The sequence below is a fragment of the Hibiscus syriacus genome, unplaced genomic scaffold, assembly GCF_006381635.1.
Source record: "Hibiscus syriacus cultivar Baekdansim isolate YM2019G1 unplaced genomic scaffold, ASM638163v2 tig00110162_pilon, whole genome shotgun sequence".
NCBI lineage: Eukaryota > Viridiplantae > Streptophyta > Magnoliopsida > Malvales > Malvaceae > Hibiscus > Hibiscus syriacus.
This window is the reverse complement of record NW_024062609.1, coordinates 51347-65342: the sequence shown is the minus strand read 5'-3', so window position 1 is coordinate 65342 and position 13996 is coordinate 51347. Positions and strand designations below refer to the sequence as shown.

The 13996-nt window shown below is 38.0% G+C and overlaps 1 protein-coding gene across 2 annotated transcripts; it reads right to left on the bottom strand.

Moving 5' to 3' along the window:
- Positions 1-5040: 5040 nt before the first annotated feature.
- Positions 5041-13630, bottom strand: LOC120216583 (receptor-like protein kinase 7). 2 transcript variants are annotated; one of them, XM_039213947.1, is made up of 3 exons: positions 10982-13621; positions 5733-5856; positions 5041-5626 (listed from the first exon to the last, which is right to left on the bottom strand). In XM_039213947.1, exons 1-3 carry the CDS (start codon positions 13409-13411, stop codon positions 5229-5231), a joined length of 2952 nt encoding a protein of 983 aa, XP_039069878.1. In that variant the 5' UTR covers positions 13412-13621; the 3' UTR covers positions 5041-5228. The 2 variants fall into 2 exon arrangements, with proteins under 2 accessions (XP_039069878.1, XP_039069879.1); XM_039213948.1 differs by lacking the exons at positions 5041-5626; positions 5733-5856 and adding an exon at positions 10137-10751 and having other exon boundaries at positions 10858-13630.
- Positions 13631-13996: the final 366 nt, after the last annotated feature.

Genomic DNA, 13996 nt, shown 5'->3' with positions numbered 1-13996 from the left:
AGTTGGCAATGAAACCAGTGTTCATGTTCCATTTCATTGTAAGGAAGCAAGTTCATCATGAATAGTAGAAATCCATTGACTCGACTTCATAGCATGATGGATATCAGTAGGTATAACAATATCTTCTATAGCAAGAAATACCTTTGGTTTGAAAATCCCATGCTTGTTTCTAGTAACCATAGGGTGAGCGTTGATTAGTGGTACTTGATCAGGAACACTAGCATCCTCGACTAAATGCTGAGCTAACTCATTAACTCCTCCAGCACTGCCATAGAAGGACTACCCATGTGTGAATTTTCAGTCGAGTGATCTGAAGATTCAAGAACATTACTCAACTCATCATCATGATCGACTTCATTCTCAGCAGGGCTTGCCTGAGACGATGTACCAGGATATTCCATAACTGGTTTCACTACAATAGTACACATGCTATGTATTTAAGGAATGACCTCTAGCGATGCTGATCGTAGAGATGGTACCACATGATGAACATTATCCTGTTTAGCACCTACAAAGGGAAACACAAGCTCATCAAATTTAACATGTCTACTAATAAAGATACGACCATTGGCTCTAAGACATTAAAAACCTCGATGTTGGGGCTATAGCCCATAAATGTACACTCTTGAGATCGAGACATCAGTTTATGAGGTTTAAATTCTCGTATATGTGGAAAACATCTACAACCAAAGACTCGCATGGTTGTGTAATCGGGTTTCTTGTTAAATAGTTTCTCAAAAGGAGAAATATTATGCAACACCTTAGACGGTAGTTGATTTACCAAGTATGTTGATGTGGTTACAGCATAGGACCAGAACTTGATTGGAAGAGACGCTTGTGCCAGCAACACAAGCGCCAACTCAATGAGGTGTCTATAATTACGCTCAACGACTCCATTTTGTTCGGACGAGTAAGAACATGTGACTCTATGCAAAACTCCTGCATGATCTAGCTCAGCTTTCCAGTTTCTATATTCATCACCCCAATCGCTTTGTACAGCCATGATTGACAGTGAGAATTGAGTCTCGACCATGTTATTGAACAATCTAAAGGCAACTATAGCTTTGACTTATTCTTCAACAAGTATACCCATGTATGTCTGGTACACGCATCTACAAATGAGATGTTATATCGAAAACCAACTGAGGGCTCAGGCTAGGGCCCCCAAAGATATGTGAAAACAAGTTGAAATGGTTCATCATACACCGTGGTTGAGTCAACAAAAGGCAGCTTGTGGCTTTTACCCAAACATCAAGCAACACATAATTGATTTGCATTATTTGGAATATCAATAGCAATGGAATTACAAACCAATTTCAAAGTGAAAAAGCTGGATGACCTAATCTCCTATGCCAAAGCTCAAATGAATTACAGTGATTGTGAACTGCATAAGCCTTAGCATTACTACAAGCACTCAACTAACTATCCAAGGTAAAAGTATAAAGTCCCCTTTTCTACATTCCTCGAAAAAGTACATTGCATGTTCCTTTATCTCGAACACAATATGTATCAGCATGAAACTCGAAGAAGATGTGATTATCCCTAACAAGCTTTGATATGGAGAGAATGTGCTTAGTGATTTTAGGAACATGCAACAAATCAATAAGTAGCAATGTTTGAGAAGATGACCTTAAAACATATCGACCTACTGATTTAACATTAATAGAGGAACCATTTCCAACCACGAGATTACCTGGTCCATCAAGATCAGTTAGGTGGTTGATGTGAGCAGTATCAGGAGTGACATGATGCGTCGTACCCGAGTCCACGATCTACTGAGCACGAGATGATTTCACACTTGTAGAAGGAGTTGCACCACCCTATGTAGCCACTGAATTGGCCCCAGACTTATTAGCACAGCAAGTACAAGCAACACTATCAAGATTAACATAGTTGACGCTGCTTGAATCTTCCTTGTATTGTGATCGAGCATCAGTGGCAAGTATTTCTACAAAGTCACAGTCAAACCTGTACTAGCATCGATCAACCGAATGACCAACCTTACCACATAACTGACATTGTAGTCGTGCAATGCCCCTACCACCAGCTCTACCACCACACATTGTTGTGGACTGCTATTTGAATTCATTAGTGGTGTCAGATCCGGTAGATCTACCATGAATTTGTCCGTGAGCGACATTAGCACTCATAGGGAGATTCTCAGCCTACGAATTGAAGCCAACTAATTGTGTCTTGGCATCAACTAACATAGAGTATACGTGATCAAGTGACAACATGTCAGGGCTCGATGTTATAACAACCATAAAAGATTGGTATTCTCTCGGTAACCCTTTCAGAATACTAACCACATGCTCCACCTGTGAAACCGGGATGTCACATGATGCGAGTGCATCACAAATTTCTTTGATTCGAGTGAGGTACACACGTATATAATCATCACCCTTCCTCAGTGATTGCAGCTTATAATGCAAGTTCATCATTATAGTTGTGGATTTGTTAGCAAAGAACTGAACAACTGTACTCCACACAGCTGCTACAGTCACGACTCCAACGAATCATGGCAGGAAGGGAGCACTAATTGTCGATAAAAGCCACGAGGTGAGAGCACTATCCTGTGCCATATAGTCCTCAAACGCCTCGTTAACAACTGACATACTCTCAGCATTAACAGTAAACTCAGGTGGAATAGGCATCGTGCCATTGAGGAGCCGCTCCAAATGATGACTGCGCACCGTAAGCAGAATCTGCTGCCTCTACAGCAGGACCTGCTGCCTCTACAGCAGGACCTGCTGCCTCTACAGCAGGTAGTTCGTCTCGTCTAACACCATATTAACCTTTTTATTGGTAAACATGATGCTCAAGAGTAACGAAGGGATTAAGAAACAACAAGCATAGGAGCCCCAGGACCTTTAGCGAAAGATACCATGTTAAGAAATGATAGTTAACTCAAAAAATATTTACTGTAATTCATTGATTAAACCAGTGCAGATGTACATGATTTATATAGCATTTGGTTGCTGAACTAAGAAGCAACATGCTTAACAGAATTTGAAAAATATAACCGTGTATCAACACCCTAACAGCCTATGATTCTGATTACCTACAACACAGTGTACACAACCAACTATGAGCTTAACTTCAAGCTTCTTGAATCTTCTCCATGCACACCATGCATAATGCCACGCATATTAACCTGCAGCTCGATCATTCTTCCAACATGCAATATTAATAAAAAATCAATGATAACTCTAAGTAACCAGAATATGTACTTCCATACATATATCATCGTATACCATAATGGTATATAATATTAAAGGTAACAAATAGGTCAAGGAGACACGCCTATTTAGCTAATCAGCACTAGCTAAGCCTTACACTTCCCACGATTGGAAGTACTAGAAACTGCAGAATGAGTACACGTATCTAGAGACAAACATGCGAAATCGAACTAAACGAAATGAGAGTGATTGGATCTACTAGAGAGCGATACAGAGAAACGAAAACACCTTTAGAAAATAAAACCAAAAAGAGAGTCCAAAATCTCACAATTTACTTAATATAATTATGACTTTAAGCAATAAATGACGCAAAACATGACTTTCGGGTTAGAATTTGTAAAAAGGATTGTGGAATCGAACTCAAAACGTCAAAAAACATAAAGGTAAGGTTCTTCGGAAAAAAGTCAACATACAAAGTCAACTATCAACGGTCTACGAGTCGATCAAAGTCAACGGGTTAATCAATTTGATCAGACCGGGTTAGTCAAACCGATTCACTGTCTGAACTGGCAGAACGAATCCCACTCATTGTGGGGTGCCTGTGGCCTGCTCTAGTGGCCGAAAAATCTAAAAAAATTGTAAAAAATATTTTAAGACAGAAGGAGTCACTTACAAATGTTGGTTTTCTGAAAAGATTGACAGAGATGGGATTTTAATGAAACCCGAATATTCAAACCTCCACCGGATGTAAACGGCGATGGAGAAAGATAAACCAAGGACATCAAATGAACGAAATCGACGAGATGAATGCAATAATATTGAAGGTGTAGAACACCACCTCACAGTTAACAACGAATCGGAAACAAAAACCAAAAACAAAAAGTGGAGAGAGAGAGAAACAATTTAAAACTTTAAAAAAAATGGAGGGGGAGAATGGTCAAAAACTGAATTTGGCTTTTGGACATTTTATCCTTGGTCTAATTACAGAAGAAATCCCTATACTGTCAAGGTACTCACACAATGACACTGAAATTTTATAAGATTTATATTTAACCTCCATTTTGGGGTGTGACAATTCACAATAGGGATCTAATTATAAAAAATATAATATAGAGAGGGATATCATTGTAATTTCCTTAAACATATAATACATAATTATATTATTTTTTTGGGTTGGATCAAGTAGAATATTTTCACCCTAAACCCAAATCCGACTCGACCCGAACTTATTCTTTTAAAAAATATTATCCGAACCCCAAAAAAATAACCCAATCGAGTCGGTTCGGGTCTCATGCTCATTCACAATTGTGTCTGTATGATGTGTGTACGTTATAAATTGCTAAAAAAATTACAAATAAATATTATCCCTTAATCACCCTATTTTTTAGAAAATTATATATATTGTATTTAAATTTATTACCTAATAATATTCTGATTATGTTCTATAAAAAATAATAATTTTTCTTCTAATGATTATAAGTCGACGGTGGAGTACTTAGAAAGTTAAACTTTACAATCAATCATATTAATTAATTCGCACATATTCTATCAAGTTTCACTTTTAAATACATAAACATATAACTAACCATCATGTTAATACTCAAAAAATTGCTAAAATTACATACGTGCTTATATCACCGTTCTTTATTTGATTGAACACCTGTCTTTTTAGCGTATACACATCAATTTAATAGCATTTAGCTTTGTTCTTGCTTGATTGACTAGCTAAGCCTAGGATTATTTTCAGACATTTCGACGAGTGGACGCAATGCCGTCCAACTACCAAATGATTTAAATGAATCTTGTATGTTACGAAATACAACAAATCTTTGTAGCTTGGAAAACCTGTTGGATCAAATTGTTTCAGAGGAGAAACAACAATGATCAATTCCCCATTTCCGAGGTTGATTCAGACCACGAGATTTTCATGTTACAGTGTTTATTGCCTCATAAAAAGTATACAATTGATACTACTATTACAGGTTCTAGCTAATACGGACAAATAATATATTACAAAAATGGTTGCTACAATATTTGAGAAATTTGTATCTATAGGTTGAGCTTCAGGGCAGGTTCCATGGTTTCCGTTTTCTTCACTTCACCGTCCTTGTTGACAAGAATGCGGACCAATTTGCATGGCTCAGCTTCTTCCAGCATTTGAACCACGGTTCTCATGGTGGGTCTAAATGCCGGCAGCTTGGTCGTACACAAAATGCCGATTTTCAACACCTTGACAGCATTCTCTTTAAAAGCAGCAGGGATCCTAGGGTCCACTATACTCAAAACACTCTCTTTGTCCTTTATTTTGCTGCTGATCCAGGACACTATGTCCTTATTATCTCCAAACTCCGGCTCGATTGGTCTCTTTCCGCTCACTAGCTCCATTAATACCACTCCGAAACTGTACACATCGCTCTTCTCGTTTACTTTGTAGGTGTAACCGTATTCTGCATAAATGAAATTTGGTATTTTACTAACAAAAACTGAATCTGTAAAGATAATTTCATAATCAATGCCTCATTTTGGGAACTAAATAATTGAAATTCAACCTACCAGGTGCTATGTAGCCATGGGTGCCTGCAATGACATGGGTTGAGTCTTTACCACCATTGGCTTGAACCATCTTGGCAAGTCCAAAATCAGCGATCCTAGGCTTCAAAAACTCGTCCAGCAATATATTACTAGATTTAATATTATAAATGCAGTCGATACTTTTTTTTTAATTATATTTATTAATTAATCTAAAAACTTAGTTTCAATGTTAAATATTTTATAAGCATGAACCAACTTACCTCAGTGGTTAAAAGAATCATTGCTGCTCCTAGAGGTCATGGATTCGAATACTAGCGACTGCAGTAGGGTGATTTAGCGTTCATTATTAAATGATTGAGGTATTTAGAACATATACTTCTTTGTAATAATTTTAGCTTGATAAAGAAAAATAAGTATTTTATAGAAAATCAAATTAAAAAAATTATGTGCCAAAAAATGATTTTACGCTCCAAAGTGGTTAGTTATTTGGGCCTTCTAAAAGGCTTACCTCATCCCTGCTCATATGGGTCGAAAAGTATTCCACGGAAAGATCATCCCAGGAATTTAATTTGGGTTTCAGATGTGTTTTAATCTTGTACTGTAAACCAAATTTGTAGTTAAGTTAGAAGAAATCATGTAGTTGTGACTTTAGGCTGAATTGATAATTTGGTTTTAATGAAAACGTACACCATTTGCTTATCTTGTAATTGTACTCTGTACTAGAAAGCAGCTGATGGTCATGCGGCCGAGCTTGCTTTTGGTTGATATTCATAGAACAATTCCATTCATCCTATTAACTCATATAAAAGTGATGCAGAATTAATAAAAAATCAGTGACAACTCATATGAATACGTACATCCATACAGATATCATCATACAACATAATAGTATATAATAATAAAGGTAACAAACAGGTCAGACACACCTATTATAGCTAATCAACACCGACTAAGGCTTACGCTTCTCACGATTGGTTGCACTAGAAACAGCAGAATGAGTACACGTATCTCGAGACAAACATGTGAAATCGAACTAAACGGAACGAGAGTGATCGGATCTACTAGAGAGCAATACAGAGAAACGAAAGCACCTTTAGAAAATAATACCAAAAAGAGAGTCCAAAATCTCACAATTTACTTAATATAATTATGGCTTTAAGCAATAAATGACATAAAATAGGACTTTAGGGTTAGAATTTATAAAAATAATAGCAAAATCTCACAATTATGACGAACTCAGAACGTCAAAAAACATAAAAGGTAAGGGTCTCCGAAAAAAGTAAAAGGTCAAAGTCAACAGACAAAGTCAACTATCAACGGTCTACGAGTCGGTCAAAGTCAACGGGTTAATAAGTTCAATCAGAAGTTCAAGATCGGGTTAGTCAAACCGATTCACTGTCTGAACTGGCACAACGAACGTCAAAAAACATAAAAGGTAAGGGTCTCCGAAAAAAGTAAAAGGTCAAAGTCAACAGACAAAGTCAACTATCAACGGTCTACGAGTCGGTCAAAGTCAACGGGTTAATAAGTTCAATCAGAAGTTCAAGATCGGGTTAGTCAAACCGATTCACTGTCTGAACTGGCACAACGAAGCCCACTCATCGTAGGGTACCTGTGGTATGCTCTAATGGCCGGAAAATCTAAAAAAAATCGCAAAAAATATTTTAAGACAAGAGGAGTCACTTACAAATGTTGGTTTTCCGAAAAGATCGACAGAGATGGGGTTTTAATGAAACTCGAATATTCGAACCTTTACCGGTTGCAAACGGCGACGGAGAAAGATAAACCAAAGACATCAAATGAACGAGATCGACGAGACGAACACAATAATATCGAAGGTGTAGAACACCATCTCACAGTTAACAACTTAAAAAAATGGAGGGGCAGAATGCAAGTCAAAAACTAAATTTGTGCTTTAGAACATTTTATCACTGGTCTAATTACAAAAGAAATCCCTATACTTTCAGGGTACTCACACAATGACACTAAAATTTTATAGGATTTAGATCTAACCTCCTTTTTGGGGTTTAATAATTCAAAATAGGGATCTAATTATAAAAAATAATATAAAGAGGGATATTATTGTAATTTCCTAAACATATAATACATAATTATATTATTTTTGGGTTGGATCAGGTTGAATATTTCCACCCTAAACCCAAATCCAACTCGACCCAAACTTAATCTTTTAAAAAATCCTATCCGAAAAATAACCCAATTGAGTCGGTTCGGGTCTCATGCTCATTCTTAGTTGTGTCTGAATGATGTGTGTACGTTATAAATGGCTAAAAAGATTATGAACAAATATTATCTCGTAATCACCCTAATTTTTTTTAGAAAATTATATATGTTGCATTTAAATTTAGGGTAAAGAATAGTAATGGTCATTGAACTTTTCTAAAGCTTTCATTTAGGTCTCCTGACTTTTAAAACTTGCAATACAGTCCTCCAATATTTAGTCCGTTTGCAATATGGTCCCCGACATAACCGACCATTTGACGCCGTTACACTGTCATTAGTACGTTTGCAATATGGTCACTAAACTTTTCAGGCGCTTGCATTTAAGTCCCCCAACTTTTAAAACTTACAACATAATCCTCAATTTCATTCTAAACCTCAAATTGCTTTTCGATCTCGAATTTCCTTTTTCGCTTCTTTCTTCTCATTTCCAGCGTAACTTTTCAGTCGGTGATGCATAGGAAATCCTAATCTAACTTTGAATTATGTGGAGGTGTTGACTTGAATAAGAGTCCATTGATGGAAGACCCGACCAAGGGACTATCGGGACCACCAACGATTCAAGGTGTAATGTTAGATACAGGCCATCTCAGGTGAAGCATAGATGTTCGATGAAATGCTTGTGAGAAAAAAATGGGGTTAGAAATGCAGAGTTGACAAATACTACTAAGATGAACAAAGTATCATTGTTGAAAGTCATCAACAAAGTTGGAATTATTTTGTATAAATGGCATATAATAATTTCTTCGTTTAATCCTTGTGCTTAAAGATTTTCCAACAGATGATCAAATATAATGAAATCCCAAACAGTGCATTCACCTCTTAGTCTCTTTCGCTCACCTGCACTCTCGTTTGATTTTTGTTCTTCAATTTTCTGCCATGTAAAATTGTACACCCAAGCAGTGTTATGTCTTTCATCTTTTATTTACAAAGAAAAATAGAGGAAGAATTGTTGGAACGCAACACCGATTGTGTTTATTTCTTAGCCTCTCCCCCCACTTGCAAGAAGGTATTTATTTTCTCTTTTGGGCTATCCATAAGTAAGCTTTTCCTCTTTCACCCTTTCCCATTTTCAGTTCGCATTGTATGTTTTTTGTTGTTGAAATTTTTATGTTTATGTAACTGCATATCAATGATCTGGATATTCAGTGTTAGTTTTGAACCAAAACCATCTAATTTTCTTTCTTTCTTCTTAATCAAAACTTTTAGTACTCCTTATGAAAGATATGCAGTCCATCAGAATAGAAGTGAAAGAGGGTCCTATGCTAAATCTTGTTGATCTTCTTGTTTGGTTTTTCTTTAAATCAGGGAATTGGTTGTGAGTATCGACATAGTGAAATCGACAGGCTCAATCCGAGAGACTGTTGATACTAGTTTACTGGGAATTGTATTGATTCGACCTGTGGTTTTCGGCGTCCTGTGAGCTCGTATTCTTTTTAATAAGTTCATGTTGATTATGAGACTGATATATCGTGAACGAATTGGATTTTTTTACATGTTTTGGAAATTGAGGACTGTGTTGCAAGTTTAAAAGTTAGGGGACCTAAATGCAAGCGCCTGAAAAGTTCAATGACCATATTGCAAACATACTAACGGCAATGTAACGATGTCAAACAGCCGGTTACGTCGGGGACCATATTGCAAACAGACTAAATGTTGGAGGACTGTATTGCAAGTTTTAAAAGTTGGAGGACCTAAATGAAAGCTTTGGAAAGGTTCAGCGACCATTACTATACTTTACCCTAAAATTTATCACCTAATAATATTCTGATTATGTTCTATAAAAAATAAAAAAATAAAAATTTGTCTTTCTAATGATTATAAGTCGACGGTGGAATACTTAGAAAGTTAAACTTTACAATCAATCATATTAATTAATTCGGACATATTCTATCAAGTTTCATTTTTAAATACAGAAACATATAACTAACCATCACGTTAATACTCAAAAAATTGCTAAAATTACGTACGTGCTTATATCACCGTTCTTTATTTGTTTGAACACCTGTCTTTTTAGCGTATACACATCAATTTAATAGCGTTTAACTTTGTTCTTGCTTGATTGACTAGCTAAGCCTAGGAGATACCAAATTTATTGTCAGACATTTCGACGAGTGGACGCAATGCCGTCCAACTACCAAATGATTTAAATGAATCTTGTATGTTACGAAATACAACAAATCTTTGTAGCTTGGAAAACCTGGTGGATCAAATTGTTTCAGAGGAGAAACAACAATGATCAATTCCCCATTTCCGAGGTTGATTCAGACAATGAGATTTTCATGTTACAGTGTTTATTGCCTCATAAAAAGCATACAATTGATACTACTATTACAGGTTCTAGCTAATACGGACAAATAATATATTACAAAAATGGTTGCTACAATATTTGAGAAATTTGTATCTATAGGTTGAGCTTCAGGGCAGGTTCCATGGTTTCCGTTTTCTTCACTTCACCGTCCTTGTTGACAAGAATGCGGACCAATTTGCATGGCTCAGCTTCTTCCAGCATTTGAACCACGGTTCTCATGGTGGGTCTAAGTGCCGGTAGCTTGGTCGTACACAAAATGCCGATTTTCAACACCTTGACAGCATCCTCTTTAAAAGCAGCAGGGATCCTAGGGTCCACTATACTCAAAACACTCTCTTTGTCCTTTATTTTGCTGCTGATCCAGGACACTATGTCCTTATTATCTCCAAACTCCGGCTCGATTGGTCTCTTTCCGCTCACTAGCTCCATTAATACCACTCCGAAACTGTACACATCGCTCTTCTCGTTTACTTTGTAGGTGTAACCGTATTCTGCAGAAATGAAATTTGGTATTTTACTAACAAAAACTGAATCTGTAAAGATAATTTCATAATCGATGCCTCATTTTGGGGACTAAATAATTGAAATTCAACTTACCAGGTGCTATGTAGCCATGGGTGCCTACAATTACAAGGGTTGAGTCTTTACCGCCATTGGCTTGAACCATCTTGGCAAGTCCAAAATCAGCGATCCTAGGCTTCAAAAACTCGTCCAGCAATATGTTACTAGATTTGACATCCCGGTGGATCACCGGCCTTTCGCATCCGTGATGAAGGTACTCCAGTCCCTTAGCTGCGCCGACTGCAATCTCATACCTAGTATCCCAATCAAGTTCCATCTTTCGACTTGTATGCAATCGATCCCACAAGCTTCCATTTGGCAAGTACTCGTACACCAACAAGCTCGAGTCTTCACTCGTAATGCTGCAGTAAAGCTTCACCACATTGACATGTCTTATTGAGCTCAGCGTCTGCACCTCCGCGTTGAATTCCTTTTCCTTTCCCGAACGTCTGCCAAGCATCGGGGTAGTACTCCGGTTCTTGCGGCGTCCATGAGAATCCGTGTTCCATATGTGTTTCACAGCGAGTTCTACACCGTTAGCAAGCATTACTTTGTATACGTTCCCGGACCCTCCTTTACCAATCAGATTCTCTTGCTTGATGGAATCAAGAATTTCATCTTCAGAGAAAGTTAACACATGGAAAGACTTGACATCCCAAGATTCATCCTTCAATGAAAGGTCTCCATCTTTTTTTGTTCTCCTTAAATATAAGAAACATCCGAGACAAGACAGCAAGATTGCGGCTACGGCAAAGCAAACTATAAGGGTTCGAACAGATTTTGACATGCCTGAATCCGGTGGACATTTCTTGAAAGACTGGATTGTCGAGCTGCAAAGGCCAGGGTTTCCGGCCAAGCTACCGTTATATGCTTCAACCCTGAGAGACTGGGGTACAGGACCAGTTAACCGGTTATAGGATAGATCCAACAGGTTTAGCTTGAGAGACGACAAGCTCTCAGGAATTCCACCTGTAAGTTCATTTCGAGATAAATCCAGTGTGTTCAATGTGGGCAAAGATCCTAACGATGATGGGATTCTGCCTGAAAGAGAATTGTTAGCCATGTTTATGTTACTGATGGAAACACAAGAGCCTAATGACTCCGGTATAGAACCAAATAACCTATTGTTCTGCAACTGAAGGCTGCTCAAGCTTCTCAGTTCCCCGATCCCATGAGGGATTTCCCCTGAAATCTGATTGTTGTTTAGCTCAATCGTAACCAAAGATGTGGCTTCTGAAATCTCCTCAGGTAACTCACCTGACAACCTATTGTATTGGGTTGACAATATCCCAATCTCTTTGGCGTTATTGATATCAGATGTAATTGGACCTTCAAACTGATTGTAAGCAATGTCAATTATTTCCACTTGGGGCAATCCCCATATCCCAGCCGGAACTATGCCTGAAAGCGAGTTGTTACTCACTCTAAACCGCTTCAAACTGGCACAATTTGCGTAAGTCGTCGGGATTTCACCGGTGAACCCGTTCTGAAGCATTAGCAGCTGCCTCATGGTTCCTTTCTTGCACATATCTGGAGGAATCGGGCCGGTCAAGAGATTCTCCGATACATCAATGTAGTTGAAATCAGCCCAAGAGCCTAGCTTTTGAGGAAGAGGGCCAGTGAACATGTTGGTGTAAAGAGACAGATTCACCAGTTTCTTGAACTCGCCCAACTCAGGCGGTATTTGACCATTAAACTGGTTCTCAAAGAGTTGCAGGCTCACCAGGTTGGTCAAATACCCCACTTCCGTGATATCACCTTCAAGTTTGTTGTCTGAGGCATCGAAATATTCAAGGCTTGTCAAATTTCTCATTCCAACTGGAAGTTTTCCGGACAATTCATTATTGAAAAGCTCAAGCTGCCAGAGCTTGTGAAGATTTCCAATCTCCGTTGGAATTTCTCCGGACAAATAATTCATTTGGAACTCCAAATCTATAAGTTCGGTGAGATCTCCGATGGCTGGAGGGATCTTCCCTTCAATGCTGCAATTCGCCAAATAAAGCCAATTCAGTTTCTTCAGCTTCAGGATTTCATTAGGAAACGGAGTTCGATCCAAAGGGTTGTCCCCGAGGCTCAGAGCAGTAAGATTGGCCATGTTTTCAAGCGAATTCCATGGAAAAGGACCTGAAATTCCACTTCCATTCAAATAAAGGTACCGTAATTCGCTGAGGGAGGATATACCTGGGAATGAACCCGAGAAAAGGTTGTTCCCAAGATCCAAATATTGAAGCTTTGAACAGTTATTCAAATCGTCCGAGATTGCACCGTACAATAAATTGAACCCAAAGGAAAGCCTATCCAAGGACCGAAGCTGGCATATCGAATCCAAAGGAAGAACGCCCGTCAACTTCTGATTTGAAAGCTCGATCTCCTTTACCGCCCCGTCACCGTTGCAGGTGATTCCACTGAAGCTGCAAACAGAACCGGTAGCCTCCCATGAATCGAGAACATCAGTGCTTGATTTATTGAGTGCGGATTTCAACGTCAGCAATATCTGAAGCTCATCGGATTTTACACAACAAGGGAAGGAGAAACAGAACAAGAGACATAATGGGAGGAATAATTGCCGGTACGAATAGGCGTTTGACATGCCGGAGATTTGAAGAAACCGACAAGAGAGACAAGACTTTGTTTTATTTTTCCTACGAAAGGAGATGAACTGAAACACGAGTGGACTCAAGGGAGTGGGATTTAAGAAAGGTTGCGGCTTGGTTGACGTTCACATTAATTTGCCTCTGCAATGAAACACTGCGAAGAAGGAAGGAAATGGCCGGTTTCTAGAGACGATATATTTTGTCATTATATTGGAGGGAGCTATTACAGCATCCAGAAGGGCAGTCTTTTTCATTGTCATGTTATAACTGTAACTGTTTTGTAGTAAATAAATTTCTCCACAGAGAAAAAGCACATTTGTTTGGAACCGAATAGGGTTTTGGTTTGGCCTACCGTAAATATTAAGATTAACTTAAAATTTATTAATAAACTCTATATCCATGATGACTGCCAATGGCCAAGGAATAAACTTCCAAATATTCTAACAATATAAGTAATTCAATCCGACCCTTAATTATTTTTCCTTCTTTTAAGATTGTCTGATACTTCTCAAGAAAAAAAAGGATTGTGTGATATTAAATCACTTTTAGCTCAAGAGATTATAGTTTTTTCTTATCCCATC

Bases quoted from the DNA above. Each gene is read 5' to 3' on its own strand.
- LOC120216583 (XM_039213948.1), bottom strand. From the start codon at position 13,411: ATGTCAAACGCCTATTCGTACCGGCAATTATTCCTCCCATTATGTCTC. The intron at 10,752-10,857 runs GTAAGTTGAATT...TCATTTCTGCAG, and splicing joins CCATGGCTACATAGCACCTG to AATACGGTTACACCTACAAA.